General features: G+C 45.9%; 1 protein-coding gene across 1 annotated transcript in view; it reads right to left on the reverse strand.

Annotated features, from left to right (window-relative positions):
- Window positions 1–15,022, reverse strand: part of PTDSS1 (phosphatidylserine synthase 1) — a 150,483-nt gene that overhangs the window by 18,948 nt on the left and 116,513 nt on the right. The window contains exons 11-12 of the mRNA XM_033933165.1: window positions 11,193–11,261; window positions 3,536–3,605 (exon numbers count right to left, since the gene is read on the reverse strand). Of these exons, the coding sequence (XP_033789056.1) occupies window positions 3,536–3,605; window positions 11,193–11,261 (139 nt within the window). The remainder of the gene's footprint in view (window positions 1–3,535; window positions 3,606–11,192; window positions 11,262–15,022) is intronic.

A 15,022-nucleotide genomic window follows, 5' to 3' on the forward strand; every position in this document is an offset into this window, starting at 1 on the left:
AAGATTCTTCAGCAGTCGGATGGCAGCATTTTGTACTCATTGTGTTGATGGGTATTTTTTTTTGCAGTGAGATTTTGAAAAGATGAAAACATATAGTAGTTAAGTGAAAATCTGGTTCTAAGAAGTATCGTCTGATCTTCTGTAGCTGCCGGAGGTAGTAGAACGAGGCGGATACTACTTGAGAGATATGGTCAGACAACGACAGGTCATCGTCAAGGATCACTCCTAGGCTCATGTACTTTGTCTTTGGTCATCAGGGTGGTAGATTCCCACAAAATTGATGGGCGTGCAAGTTAGGGGTTCTCTCTTATTATCCAGACTAGTTTGGTTTTCACCACGTTCAGTTGCAGCTTGTTTCGGGTCATCAGCTTTTTATTTCTTAGAGGCAGTCATGTAGATTGGAGATTTGAGCATCTTGTTTTAAGCCTAGCAATAGGTACAGTTGTATGTCATTGGCAAATGAGTGGATTTTTATTTGGTATTTTAAGGCAATGTCTATCACCAGTCTGATATAGAGGTTAAAAACCAAAGGGGACAGGAGGGCATCCTGTAGTCCTCCATATTTTATCGGTTTAGGTCACAACAGAGTAGATCTTAGTAGGACACTTTGGGGCAAATCCAATAAATGGCATCCTGATTGTAGGCAACGGTAGTCATCCTACTACTGTCTAACCAGCCAATTGTGAAACACTTTTTTTTTTAAACCACCCTGAGGCAAGCTGCCTACACTGTAGACATTTTCACCAGCCTAGGGAGGTGTGTAGGGCCGCCTAAGCTCGCCCAAGGTTAGGCGTGAGTGTGGTTTCACTGTAAGTGGCCTTAGGTGAGCTTAGGTGGCCCTAGGCATATCCCTAGGGCCGTGATAGGCACCTGAAATGTAGGCCAGCAAAATGCTGGTCTACATTTCAAATAGACGCAGTTGCTGAGTCAACTGCGGCAAGAGAATCTCCCTGATGTGATCAGTTTAGCAGCGGCTGCTGCAGCAGGAACCCCCCCTTCGGCCAGCAGGAGGGATGCCCACTAGAGAGCTGCACGGGAACGGGGATGACGGGAATCCCGCGGGACCCGCGGGTTCCCCCTTTGGGTCACGGGGATCCCGTGGGGACGCCCCCTAGGGTCGCGGGGATCCCGTGGGGACGCCTCCGAGGGTCGCGGGGTTCCTGCGGGGTTGGATCGCAGCGGGGTTGGTCGAGCCGCGAGGGTAGTCTCCTTCTCCTTACCTGCCCTGTCGCAGCACACATCCGAACGGAAATCTTCCCGATGTCAGCGCTGACGTCGGAGGGAGGGCTTAAGCAAAGCCCTCCCTTCCTCCGACGTCAGCGCTGACATCAGGAAGACTTCCGGTCGGCTGTGTGCGGCAGGGCAGGTAGGAAGAAGGCAATGGCGTACGAAAGAGGGGGGAGGGGGCGGTCCGCCCCGGAGAATGTGCACAGCCGGTCAGGTCCCCCGATCGACCGACAACAGGCCCGGCCGACAAATCTCCCTGCCCTGTAGCCGCGAATCTAAATTACCTCTTACAGCAGCTTCACTACTCCAGCTGCTGTAAGAAGGTAATTTAGATTCGCGGCTACAGGACAGGGAGATTTGTCCGACCGGGCCTGTTCTGTTGTCGGTCGGGTGCAAAAGCGCCACAAAGGTGGAGGCAGGGAGGGAGGAAAGGTGGAGTGGAGAAGAAAAGACGCTTAAGGGGGGAGAAGGCCGCTGAAAGTACTGGGGAAGACAAAGGGGTGGAAAAGAACGCTGAAAGGACATGGGGTAAACGGGAGAAGGGGGGGGGGGAAGGACCCTGAAAGCACTGGGGAAGACAAAGGGGTGGAGAATGCCACTGAAAGGACATGGGGAAGACAGAGGGGGGAGAAGGCCGCTGAAAGGACATGGGGAAGGCAGAGAGGGGAGAAGGATGCTGCCTGACAGGACATGGGAAAGATGGTGGGGGAGAAGGACACTGAAAGGAAATGGGGAAGAGGGAATGGGAAGAAGACGCTGGCAGGGAAGAAGACAGAGGTGCCAGACTATGGGGGGAGTGGAGGGAAGAAGATGGGTGCCAGACCAATTTGGGAGGGGGGAGAAAGGGAGAGGCACAGTAACAGAGCAAATGGAAGACACAGAGAGAAGAGAGGCAGTGGATGGAAGGAATTGAATGAGAACATGAAGAAAGCAGAAACCAGGCAATAAAGGTAGGAAAAAAATTATTATTTTTTTTTTTTTTGCTTAAGGATAAAGTAGTATATTAGTTGTGTTGATAAAAATTTATAAACATTAGAGGCTCTGGTAGAAACCCGTTTACAAAGTATGTATTCTTCCCAATTAATATTTCCAAATTAATAAAGTCTTTTTGCTTATTTTTAAATGGGTTTCTACCAGAGCCTTTAATTCAGTAGCATAATTAAATGAAATAACTATTTCTGTAGTTTATAGGGACAGGCGGGGACGGAGGGGATTCCTCGCGGGGACGGGTGGGGACGGATGGATTCCTCGCGGGGACGGGTGGGGACGGGTGGGAGTCCTCACGGGGACGGGTGGGACTTTGGCGGGGACGGGTGGGGACGGGTGGGATTTCTGTCCCCGCGCAACTCTCTAATGCCCACTCCCTCCTGCCGGAACCCCACCCCCACCCCGCGAAGACAATTGAAATATTTAAGAGGATCTTACGAAGATTTATGTAGGGGATTTGTTTACATCATATGGCAAGCACAACTAGCATCATACAACACGATGATGGCAATCAAAGATACTTTTTGAATTTAAAGAAAAAGGGTGAACAGGCAATAGCACAAACTCAAATCAAGAGTCTCCAAGAGACCGTTTTGGAAAAGGCTCCCAGATTTGGGGAGATGGTTAGAGGAGGAGTAGTCTACCACAGAAGATAAAGAAGTGACTGCCCCCCAGGCTGTAAAGGCTTCATGAGTAGAATGAGAATAAGCTCTAGTACAGTCTGTCATTGCATTTATGTCATGAGGAAGGGTAGAGTAAGCTAGTGCTTAGAACAGCCTGAGAACTAGGAGAGCCCAGGTCAAATCCCAATGCCACTCCATGTGATCTTGGGTAATTCTATTAATCCTCAACTGCCTCAAGTATAAAATGTAAGTCCTCTTAGAATGCAGCTCACCTTAAGTTCAAATTTGGAAAAGGTTTGTAACTAAATCTAAAAGTTGTCAATATATGGACTGGACAGAGACCTGAATGTTGAAGCCAAGTAAGTGAAGAGAGACATGTGAACAGCAGACACAATTGCTAGCTAGAGTATTTGAAAGAAGACTGAACAAAGGCCTTCTTTTTTTTAAGCTGAAATACTATGCTATTATGCCACTTTAAAATTCCTCACACTGGGAGTTCAATTTAAAGCTGCCCAGGAAACTAGCAAGAAATATGCAGAACCTAATCTGAGTAATGCTCCTAAGTGCTCTAGAACTTCAGCTGCAGAATACGTTTGATTTTCTGAGCTTTCCTGGGCTTTCTCATTGGAAAGGAAGAGGAGGGTACCTGAGCATCCATAGTCCAGCAAGTGAGGACCTCAGATGCAGTTGCAACTCACCTGTGTAGTAATCCGAATGCTGCCAAGGACCATCTGTGTCATAATTACTGTCTTCACATTCTGACAGGGTCTGCAATAAAAGGGATGTTACCAATCATGTACTTGATCAACAAATCTCAACTGGAATGAGTCCTTTGCCTAGGACTGGAAAATTGAGCAGCAAGAATAGCCTAAGGTCTGCAGGATTCCTTAACCAGCAAGTTTGGCCCCATGTTCTTTCCTTCTTTGATTCCCTCTCATTTTACCTATTGGCTGCACTGTCTTCTTTGAGTATGCTATCACAATAGTGCAACATTATAAAAGTAGACACTAACACTTATACATCAAATAAGCATATGTTTAGAGTACCCACAGCGTGTTTAGCAAATGATATTACTAGGAGAGTGGATCAATTGTTCATACAATACAAAGATAATCCGTTTAGATCATCCCTTAATGCTCTCACTAAAACCAATACCATCAGGATCAATGGCAAGGAGGCAGAGCATAGTAATGGTCATACATTTGATATACAGTTAAACAGTTTATATTTGTAATATGTTAGTTCATATTCTAAGTTTTGGACTTGGAGCAAGGAGAAATTAGGTTCTTACCTACTAATTTTCTTTCTGTTAGCTTGTAGACTGGTATAGTCCTTACGAATGGGTTATATGCCTCACTGCTACCAGCAGGTGGAGACTGAGAACAAATTTGTATATCAGGCTAGAATCCGCCCAGCAACTCAGTCTGCCGAATAGCCAAGCAGAACCTAGGAAAGACTCCAACTGAAAACAGTATAACACACTCTGAACAGGAGTGGCAAAACCAACAAATACTTATAAACTACTGCTGGAACATGTGTATAACTTAATCCTGGTATAGAAAACATCCCCACAGCTCATCAGCTAAGCCATAGCTGCTGTTCTTACTTCTCCCCGGACCTAGAAAAATTCTAGAACCCGTAGAAAAACAAACTCTGCACACGAGCAAAACAAAAACCTGCAATCACCGCACAAAGACAGACAGGATGGGGGACTATACCAGTCTACAAGCAAACAGAAAGAAAATTAGCAGGTAAGAACCTAATTTCTCCTTCTGTATCACTTGGTAGACTGGTATAGCCACGCCCATGAGCAGCGCCACCTCGATCCAGCGGCCTAGGCCTATCCTCAGGCAAGCGAGGCACTTTAGAATCAGTGAGAGTCTGAACTAAACTGTCCAGGTTCTCATCAAACAAGATAGATCTTTTAAAAGGAAACTGTCAACTTAACTTTCGACACCGCGTCCACCAACCAAGTGAAGCCACAAAGTAGACTTGGCAGAAGCTCGCAAGAGGTCAAACATGGCATCTGAAAGATAAGAAGCACCCAATTAAATCTTTGCCACCTCGCGCTTGAGCAATTCCCAATCCTCAGTTTTAATAGTAATAATAACAACTTTATTTTCCTATACCGTCAACACCCAAAAGAGTTCTAGGCGGTTTACAGATAAGAAGAACTGGACAATCAGTGATAAAAATACAGTAAGCATAAGACAAATATAATTGCATAATTCTTAAACAGATAAGAATTTCTTAAACAAGTACGTCTTTACTAGTTTCCTGAAAGAACAGTATGATTTAGTTCGATGAATCAAATTACCTAACCAAGATTGAGCTTTACCCGAGTCAAGGACATGCTCAGCCCAGCGAAAACATGCCTGAACCACCAGCCCGCCACACATCGCCGCTTGGTCCGCCAGAGCTGGCACATCAAAACTCTGTTTAAGGAGGGACGCCAACTTACGTTCCTCTGGGTCCTTCAAGGCCGCACCGCCCTCAACAGGCACGGTATGCCTTTTAGAGATGGCCAAGACCACCTCGTCCACTACAGGCGACTTCACAGTGTCCCTATCCCCTTCAGGAATGGGACAGAGGCAGGCCATGGAGTGCACAAAATGAAAGGGAGCTTCCGGCACCTGCCACTGTGCGAGCATAATATCCCGAATATCCTGATGCATAGGAAAAGAGTGAGAAGCAAGGGGTCCACCGTACGCAGGGGCTCCGACACAGTGTCCTCAAAGTGCAAAACTGAGGACACTTGAAGAATTAACTCATGAAGTTCTTCCCGCTGAAAAATGCGCACCACAGATGCATCTTTGCCAGGTGGGGGGTGCTCGAACCCCTCGCTGGCGGAATCCAACCCCCCCAAGAGGATCCTGGAAATCTCTCCAAGGGTCCAGGTCCTTATCAATAACATCTTGCTCCTGTGGGCAAAAATCCTCATCCCAAGAGACCCTTGCATGTTTGGATGAGAGAGGAGTAGAGAGAGGGGCAAAACCGCTGCTGTGTGGGGCCACACCGGGGAAGACTTTGGGGCAAACCCCGTCCCCCTCAAAAACCCCCGTAGTGGACACGGAACCTCCAGCCACCAGCACATAATCTTTACAAAGTGCTAACATAAATTCAGGGAGAAAACCCACATTGGCCCCAAGGGACTCCCTACACCAGCAGGGGACCCTGCCATACCTTGCCCCTGTATTTCCAGAACAGGGGGAAAGTCACTTGAGGTAACCGAGATGAAGGAGGAGGTTCCCGCCAAAATTGAACCTGAAACCGCCAAAATCGGAGCTCCTGCGGCCTGCTGCGTCTGAAAAGCTGGGGACTTTCCTGACGCTGAGGCTGAGGAACCGACCGACGCGAAAAGGGAATCCCCAGTCGTTCCGGCGGTAAGGGAATCCTTTTCTCCCTGACTGTTGGTGGCAGGGGACTCACGAGGTATATGTGGCGGGGTGTCCTGGCTGCCGGTATCTGCTGCCGACGAGGCTACCCCACCGCTCCAGCCTGCACAATGCTAGCACAGGCTGGCCACGAATACCTCGCGTCTGGAGCACAATGAGCATTTTTATCCCCTTTAAAAGTGCTCATTGTGTTGAAAACCACTCTAGCTGAAAGAAAAGTGCCGTTAGATGAGAAAATAAGTAAAAAGGCAGTTATAAAGGGAAATGAGCCCTTTAGACTGGCACACCTCAGGATTTTGTCTTTTTTTTTTTTTTTTTACAGAACAGACTACACGGCTCTCAAAGCTGGAGGGCTGACCAACCAGGAGGCCAGGCTGCCAGCTGAGGCACCTCTACAAAAATATGGGGAGGTGGAGGAAGGGACCTAGCATGAGACCCGCCGGGTTTAACACCCCCAAGGTCGGTCGGATCCCCAAACAGGACCCGTCCAAGCTCTATCGGATACAAAAGGGGAACCCAGGAGTCCAAAACAAAATTCCAACAGTACTAAGAGGGGAGTCCGATATACAGGTCTTACTCAGTCTCCACCTGCTGGTAGCAGTGAGGCATATAACCCATTTGTAAGGACTATACCAAATCTACCAAGCGATACAGAATAGAAGCAGGGAACTCAAAGTCCCTCCTTGAGGGCCGCAATCCAGTCGGGTTTTCAGGATTTCCCCAATGAATATGCACTGAAAGCAGTGCATGCACATAGATCTCATGCATATTCATTGGGGAAATCCTGAAAACCCGACTGGATTGCGGCTCGCAAGGAGGGACTTTGAGACCCCTGGAATAGAGGGTTAAGTGATTTGCCCAGGGTCACAAGCAGATGCAGTGGGAATCCAACCTGGTTCCCTTGGTTTTCAGTCCACTGCACTAACCTTGAGGCAACTCCTTCTCAACCATCTTATAGTAGAAGCAAAGACATTTCAGATATATTTTTCAGGAAAGGAGTCAAATACAAACTGAATGTGTTCTGGCCCTGTTTACATTAAGTCACTAAGAGGAATGTTAACCAAACCCTTAAAACATATCTTGGCAGTCTCTCATTTCTATTGCTTCTCTGGTAACTTTATTCCCTTTGATCTCCTGTCCTGCTAGAAGAAAGTGATGTGTGTACCACCTCCAACCTGCACTTACACTTTAAAAAAAAATTGTTATATGAAGGGAGACGAGGCTGGCATTGTTCCCTAAATCTTCATTTGTATCTCTAACCTCTTTGTAAACCCTTGATACCTTGCCTAGGCTTCCTTCGTTGCAGCCCCCCCCCCCCCAATTCCTGGCAGACCCACTCCATGAACATCTCCTCAGGTTCCCTTCCTGTATTTCCCATCCTTCCTGGAAACCTATCTTGGACACCTTTTCCCTGCATCCCTGATACCATTCCAGTAGATTCACCTCAGACATTGCTCCCTCAACCTCCCCCCCCCCTTCCCAACCATATTTCTATTTCAGAAGCCCATCTCAGACAAGGCCCATTACATACTTGCACTGTGCACCCAACAGTCCTCTTTTTTTGTTCCTTACACACATACACACTCAGTCTTGCACAACTCCACCACACAACTACCACGGCCAACCCGCCATGATATGCTTGGCCTATACACATTTTTCACATGGTAGCTCCAACATCCAGCAGAAGAGGGGGAGGACATGCAGCTATGACAATCTTGCAGTTTTCATAACCAAACCCTAAGGCTTTGATAAGCAGCTGTGCTATACTTCTTTCTTTTAGAATACAGAAGAGGTGCTGAGAGGACTTCCAGAGACAGAGAGACCTTCACTGGTAAGATTTTGTTGGGATATTGCTATAGCATCAACATAAAGCACAGCTAATAGGTATAGGCAGCCTCAATTTAGACTTTAATTCCTTCCTTCCCTCTCAACCCAACCCCTGGCCTGATCTCTGATTTATAGACCCTTGAACCATTCAAGGCTAAAAAAATGTAATTAGTGTACATACGCCAATGCTCTTAGCAACTTAAATGCAGCTTACAAAGGGTGATTTAAGGGATTTAGGGACAGTTTCCCTAATATTAATATACAGACCTCAGGACAAAGCATAGCTTAGAGTTTAAAGTTCACATTTGGCAAAATAGTCCAGTACATTTTGCCTTAACAATGATGCAGGCACCAGTTCAGCAATGAGATGGGGGCTATCCAGTCTTTTAACCGAGTATCACATGTTTAAACATAGAAACCTGATGGCAGATAAAGGCCAAATGGCCCATCCAGTCTGCCCATCCACAGTAACCATTATCTCTTCCACTCTCTAAGGGATCCCACGTGCCAATCCCAGGCTTTCTTGAAATCAGACACAGACTCTGTCTCTACCACCTCTACCGGGAGACTGTTCCACGCATCTACCACCCTTTCTGTAAAAAAGTATTTCCTTAGATTACTTCTGAGCCTATCACCTCTTATCATCATCCCAGTTGGTAAGAGATCATATATGTATGCTTGGTGCAAAGAGCTCCTAGCACTCAGGTAATGGGTCCAATCTCTTTAGGCTAGTGTAGCAGACTTGGAGGAGCTGAGGGAGACAGAGGTACATAGAGGAGACCTACAGGGATGTTGTAGAGAAGTTCCACCTCCAGTCTGGCAGTCTCTGTGCTACCTCAGAGGGAGGTCTTCTTAACGAACAGCATTACCCTGGTGAAGAAGGAAGTAATCCTGTAGCCAGGATCTGTCCACCAGCAGATGAAATAACCTCTCACACCAAGAATGTGTCTCCAGGAGCTTCTGCTCAGGAAGGGTTAGAAGGCCGTTATAGTGGGAGATTCAATCATTAGGCACGTAGATAGCTGGGTGGCTGGTGAAGTTCCCTTGGTCACCTGCCTGTGCAAAGGTAGTGGACCTCATGTGTCACCTAAATATAGAGTTTAGACAATGCTGGGGAGGAACATGCTGTCTTGGTACACATGGGTACCAATGACATACGGAAATGTGGAAGAAAGGTTCTGGAAGCCAAATTTAAGCTCTTAGATAGGAAGCTAAAATCCAGAACCTCCAGTGTAGCATTTTCAGAATTGCTCCCTGTTCCATGCACAGGACTCAAAAGACAGGTAGAGCTCGAGTCTCAATGCATGGATGAAGCATCTACTACTAGTACCTCCCTAGTACCTTCCTTAGATTATTCCTGAGCCCATCACCTCTTAACTTCATCTTATGCCCTCTCATTCCAGAGCTTCCTTTCAAATGAAAGAGAATTGACTTGTGCGCATTTACGCCACATAGGTATTTAAATGTTTCTATCATATCTCCCCTCTCCTGCCTTTCTTCTAAAGTATAAATATTGAGATCTTTAAGTCTCTCCCCATACACCTTATGACGAAGACCACGCACCATATTAGTAGCCTTCCTCTGGACCAACTCCATCCTTTTTACATCTTTTTGAAGTATAATAATGGATGATTTCAAGTACTGTATATACTCGAATAAAGTTGATATGAATATAAGTTGAGACTCCCATTTTTCCCCCCCAAAAAAGAAGGAAAAATGATTGACTTGAATATTCAAGTGCCCTGCCAGGATCTGCACCAAGCGTGTATGCCCTCCCTCCCCTGTCAGGCTCTGCACCCAGCCCCCTCCCTACCAGGCACTGCACCCAACCCCCTTCCCTCCCTGGCTCTGCACCCTGTCCCCCCTCCCTGCTCAGGTCAGAGTCAAATACAATTATGGAGAGGTAACATGAGAGTAATTTGAGTAGAAGAACCTGACACTATTACCTCTCATAGTATGCCCTCCATTCCACTAAGGACTAAATCTAAAATAGCTCTCCCTCTTGTTGGTTCCTGGACCAGTTGCTCCAAGAAGCAGTCATTTATTGCATCTACTACTAGTACTTCCCTAGCACTCCATGATGTGACATTTATCCAGTCAATATTGGAGTACCATACACTGTATACTCAAATATAAACTGAGATTTTTGGGTGGTATCTGCGGAAAACGCCCCTGAGCAGAACCAACCCTTGCAGGCAAACAAGCCTGGTCCTCAGGAAGACGAGGCACCTTAGAATCTGTTAAGGTCTGAACCAGCTTGTCCAAATCCGCTCCAAACAAGAAAGATCCCCAAAAGGGAAATTTTGTCAGCTTAGCCTTGGATGCCGCATCCGCCGACAATGCCCGGAGCCACAAGGTACGACGATCAGCCATCCCAAGAGCCACGGACTTAGCCGAAGCTTGCATGAGGTCATACATAGCGTCAGAAAGATAAGAAGCACCCATCTCAATCTTGGCTACTTCCTGCTCCACCAAGTCCCAGCCATCAGACTCACGATCAAGAACATGCTCGGCCCACCGAAAACATGCCCGAACAACAAGGCCACCACACATTGCTGCCTGATCTGCCAGGGCAGTAACATTAAAACTCTGTTTAAGAAGGGACTCCAACTTAGGGTCCTCAGGGTCCCTCAAAGCAGAGCCGCCTTCAACCGACACCGTATGCCGCTTTGTGAGGGCTGAAACCATCAGTAAAGGCTGTACCGGTCTGGCAAGGTTGACAAAGAAACCTTTTTCTCTGCAGGAATGCAAAAGCTAGTTGAACGATACAACAAATGTGCTGTCTTGCATGGGGACTATGTGGAAAAGTGATATGTTCAGTTGCTCACAGTTAGTTCTATTAAAGCTGTTAAATGTATTTTGCCTTTACTTTTTGATTTACCCTCGTATATGAAAATCTGTACATATAGGCACAGATCAAACAAATGTTTGCTCCTACTTACCAAAGAAAATATCCCTGAATTTTCAGAGAAGCAGATTTAATATACAAATCATATTGAAGCAGACAAGTTTTTCAGATCATATAGGGCCCTTCCTCAAAATTTCTATGAGGAATCAAGTTCTCCAAAATTATCATGGCTACTGGAATGTTCCTCTATTTAACACAGTAAAGATCAGAGGGCTGCTCAATTACCTTTTGCCTGGAACCATAGTGTTCTGCATACCACACCATGCCATACAAGCACAGGAAGGTAGTAATGGCCTGCAAGATAAAAAGCAAAAAATTGTTTGATATTCTGGTTTTATGAATATGGTGTTTGTAATATATATTCCTGTTTGTGACCTGCTCTTGTATGTAATCCACACTGAACTGAAAGGTTGTTGCAGAATATAAATACGAGGGCTGATTGAAAAGTAATGAGACTGGGTTAAAATAAATAAAAAAATCAGAAACAGATGCATCAGCAGGATCTGAACATTTTTATTTTTCAAAGTAGCGTTCTTCATATTCAATACATTTTTTGTAGTGTTTCAAAAATTATTCAAAGTCGTTGCAAAGTTAGCCTGTCATTTTGCAGCATCTCAATAGCTTTGGCAATGCCAGTTTGTCACTCGCGTGTTACCCTCTGAAGTTTTCCCACCATCGAAATACTGCTGCTTGGCTAATTGTTTCACCACAGTATAGAACATAGAAACATAGAAAGATGACGGCAGAAAAGGGCTACAGCCCATCAAGTCTGCCCACTCTTCTGACCCACCCCATCAAGTCTAAGTGCTAATGATCCAGTTCCTTAGCTCGACCCCCGTAGGGATCCCACGTGGATGTCCCATTTATTTTTAAAGTCGAGCACGCTGGTATGCCATAACATTTCTAGAGTTTCATTACTGCTCTTTCCATACTCTCACAGATACGTCTTCCTCATCTGCCATGATGAAATGTACAAAGTCCTTCCTCTCACTGTAACCCAACAATGAAAACAACGGCAGTCCAACTGCAGGTTCAGAAACGTTGATGTATGAGCTCCACAAGAACCAGCACAGCATTGCCACATCTACTTCTTGGAAAAAAATAAACAAGAGGCAGTCTCATTACTTTTCAATCAGCCCTTGTAAATTATGTTATGGCCATTGCGCTGAGAACTATTAATACATAACTTGAAAGATCATAAACGTATTTGTTTCCAATTCTGGTAATCTTCTCTATGCGATATGGTTAAATATGGAGAAATAACTGCAGAATGTAAAGGATCTGTACAATTTTAAAAAGTATGGGATCCATTGTTAAAAAATTTGTGAATCCATTTTATAAACAAATGTTATGCAAAAGACTTTATTTCCACCGTATTCTCAGTAACACTTTAAAAATTTGAATAAAGAGACTGCACAAAAAAAAAAAAAGTGAAAAATGAAGACATCATCTTAATAAAGATACTTTCACAGATTCATTCCATCCTGATTACAGGGATAGCTGAGCACTGTGATTGCATGGTCTCCATACAATCTGTCATAAGCAAGTCTTCTGCTGCTTTCCCTTTCCTCACAACAAATACATGTGTAGAGCAAGTTAGGGATTTGTGCTTGTATAAATCTCAACACCATGTTCTTTTAAATCAAGAATTGATTTGTGGTTTGAATGACAAAGAAAGATTAGGTTTTTACCTCAGCAATCTTCTTTCTTGTAGATGTATACGCTAGGGTTCTGTAATCTCAACTTGCAAGTTGCTTGCAGAAAACTGTCAATCGTGTTTTCTACTCCGCCTCTTTCCCAGGGAGCTGCCCCTGCCCCCTCAGTTCTTATAAAAGCAATCAAGTTGCACTGTAATAAAAGACATAACTGGAAGGAGGGAAACATGGAAAAATCTCTGACACTACAATTCAGGTCTGCTCTATAACAAACATAGTAATCAACATTATGACATCTAAACTTGTGCAACCAGCACTAACCATATATAGAGTTCATAGCCACTTGCATGTCCTGCTAGCAGGCAAAGACTTAACCCTTTAATTGGCAGATAGTGAAACGGTTGCTTTATGTAACTTGATGCTGAACAAGAGCAACAGTGCCAAGTAACAGGCATTTGGAGATGCAGATTAGAGAATGACACGGGGAAAAAATCTGTCCCCGTCCCCGGCCCACCATCCTCTGCACCGCCCCGTCACCGCCGTTCCCTTCACCGCCCCGTCACCGCCATCCCTTTCACCGCCCCATCACCGCCACTGCCATCCCATTCACCGCCCCGTCACCGTCCCCGCTGCATCCATATAAGCCTTAGTACTGTAATATTTAGCTTATTCCTTTCTTATAAATCAAAGTTCCTGCTGCTGAACTAGAGAAAGAGATGTTCAGCTGACAGGGCTTTGTTTATAAATTTTATCAACACAACTAATATACTACTTTATCCTAAAGCAAAAAATAAATAAATAGAATTTTTTTTCTACCTTTGTTGTCTGGTTTCTGCTTTCCACATCTTCTCATTCAATTCCTTCCATCCACTGTGTGTCTTCTCTCTGCGTCTTCCATTTGCTGTTACTGTGCCTCTCCCTTCACCCCCCCCCCAATTAGTCTAGCATCTTCTTCCCTCCGCTCCCCCATAGTCTGGCATCTGTCTTCTTCCCATTCTGTCTTCCACATTTCCCTTCAGGGTCTGTTCCTCTCCACCCTCCTTCAATGTCTGTCCTATTCCTTTCCACCACCACCCTTCCCTCCCTCCTTTACCATCTGTTCCTTTCTACCACCCTTCAGCTCCTCTCGCGTGGCCTATCTATCTACCTTCCTCCCTCTTATTTTCATGGCACGTTACAATGTAATTTGTGCAAGCCACTGGAGCCTGCGAGCTCGGTCCCTGTCCCATCCCCACAAACCATCTCGCTTCTGTGCTCCTATTTTCCCCATTTCTAATATCTCCCCTATGTATCTGCCATTGCCCCCCCCTCTGTGTCTATATACCATCCCCATGGCATGTCCCCTTTATGTCTCTGTCCCTATGCCCCATGCACATAATTTCCCCTCTTTCTGTTACCTTCCTGTGTCCAGATTTCCCCTATCTTCCTCTTCCATACCAGTGTGTCTCTTCTTTTCAACCCCATCTAGCTTTTTTCCCTCTTTCTTCCTCCCCCCCTGCTTCTAGCATCTGGTTCACCTGCTTGTCCTTCCCTGCTGTGGGTTTTTCTTTCCATCTTCATCCCCTTGGCCCAGAATCCTTTTCCCTTTCACTCCCTCCTTCCAGTTTGAGCCGGGAACACGGGCGATCGCACGGTCCTCGCAGCCCCCACCCGCCTGCCCAATCGATCCTAGTGTTTAGCCAGCTCTCTCCCTTCTCCTCACCTTAGTTGCAGGCTTTCTTTTTCGGCGACCTGCACGCTTTCCCAAAGAGCCGCGCACGCGCGGCTGCTCAGTGTTCAATCTTCTGCTCTGCTGCAACTTCCTGTTTCCGGTTGCGTCAGAGCAGAAGATCGAAACTGAGCAGCAGCGGGTGCGCGGTTCTTTGATAGCGTGCGAGTCACCGAAAAAGAAAACCTACAAACTAAGGTGAGGAGAAGGGAGAGAGCTGGCTAATCACTAGGATCGATTGGGCAGGCGGGTGTGGGCTGCAGGGACCGCGCGATCCTTCATGCCTCACTGCGGGGACAAGACCATTCACCGCTCCACGGGGCGGTGAATGGCCTTGTCCCCGTCGCCGCAGCGACTGCTAGTTTTTGTTCCCCGTTTTGGCGGGTTACCCGCATCTAAACCCGGTGGCTGCGGGTAAACCGTCACCGTGTCATTCTCTAATGCAGATCTCCCATAAGAGTAATAGAAAACACATGTTGTTGCAGAACAACAATGCCAAATAAAGGGCTAAACCGAACTGTATGGTCTTGAGGATTTTCCTATACATTAACTTTTTTTTTTTAATCTGCTCGGCTCATCTGAAAGACAGAGAATTCTTCAAATCCAGACTGATCCTAAAGCAGGCGAAGCCCATTCACAGGGCAGGGCTTCAGGACCACTAAACACATTTACAAGAAAGATTACCGAGGTTA

Source organism: Geotrypetes seraphini, chromosome 2 (assembly GCF_902459505.1).
Source record: "Geotrypetes seraphini chromosome 2, aGeoSer1.1, whole genome shotgun sequence".
Lineage (NCBI taxonomy): Eukaryota > Metazoa > Chordata > Amphibia > Gymnophiona > Dermophiidae > Geotrypetes > Geotrypetes seraphini.